The sequence below is a fragment of the Apaloderma vittatum genome, unplaced genomic scaffold, assembly GCF_000703405.1.
Source record: "Apaloderma vittatum isolate BGI_N311 unplaced genomic scaffold, ASM70340v1 scaffold18575, whole genome shotgun sequence".
Classification (NCBI taxonomy): domain Eukaryota; kingdom Metazoa; phylum Chordata; class Aves; order Trogoniformes; family Trogonidae; genus Apaloderma; species Apaloderma vittatum.
The window spans coordinates 86,729-87,424 of record NW_009716572.1 but is presented as its reverse complement, the minus strand read 5'-3'; the positions used below and the strand labels follow the sequence as shown (position 1 = coordinate 87,424).

General features: G+C 30.7%; 1 protein-coding gene across 1 annotated transcript in view; it reads left to right on the top strand.

Moving 5' to 3' along the window:
- Positions 1 to 477: 477 nt before the first annotated feature.
- The window catches only part of MLIP (muscular LMNA-interacting protein), a gene marked incomplete at its 5' end in the record, with an annotated part of 59,946 nt that continues 59,727 nt past the window's right edge, over positions 478 to 696 (top strand). Inside the window, one exon of the mRNA XM_009869588.1 lies at positions 478 to 636. Within this exon, the coding sequence (XP_009867890.1) occupies positions 478 to 636 (159 nt within the window). The remainder of the gene's footprint in view (positions 637 to 696) is intronic.

Sequence of the window (696 nt, the reverse complement as noted above, 5' to 3'; positions counted from 1 at the left end):
TACATTTGCAATAGAATATGTAAACATGTTTTGCTTTCTTTTTGCAGAGCAAAGGTTTTTCCAATTTGTTTTAAGCTGTTAAGCAAATACTCTAGGGACTATAACATGTCCAGATTCAGTGGTATGATTATATTGTTGTTCTACTAAAGTGGAGCTAAACAAAGATAAAAACATCCTTGAAATGAATTGAATACGTTTTTTTGATCTTGGTTTCAAAAATGGAAAATATAACAAATTGTTGAACAAATCTTCTCCTGTCTACTGTGCCATGCTACTAGAATATACAGGATATTGATATAATCAAGGCAGTATTCTATCTGTTAAAGAAAAACTAAATATACAATGACCCTAAAAAAAGTCTGGTGTGTTTAATAATAGATTTTTAAGTTATGTAGAATAATTAATTCAGGTTATTTTCACTCTGACAGAAATAATCTTTATTTGGATAAAAAGTTGAACTGATTATGTGTTTTGTAGGTCACTTCTCAAGAATTTGGAACCAAACCATTGACCTTTACATTTGTACCATCCATTGGACAACTTCCAACTCATTTTGAGGTTGTGGATGTCTCTAAGTTCCTTGTAACAATTCCAGAGGAAAAGAAAGATTCGAGCAATCAAGAAATTATAAACAAGGTAGGTTTTGTTTGCTCTAACTTTTCCACTGTTTCAAAAGATAATTTCATCCTGAGCATC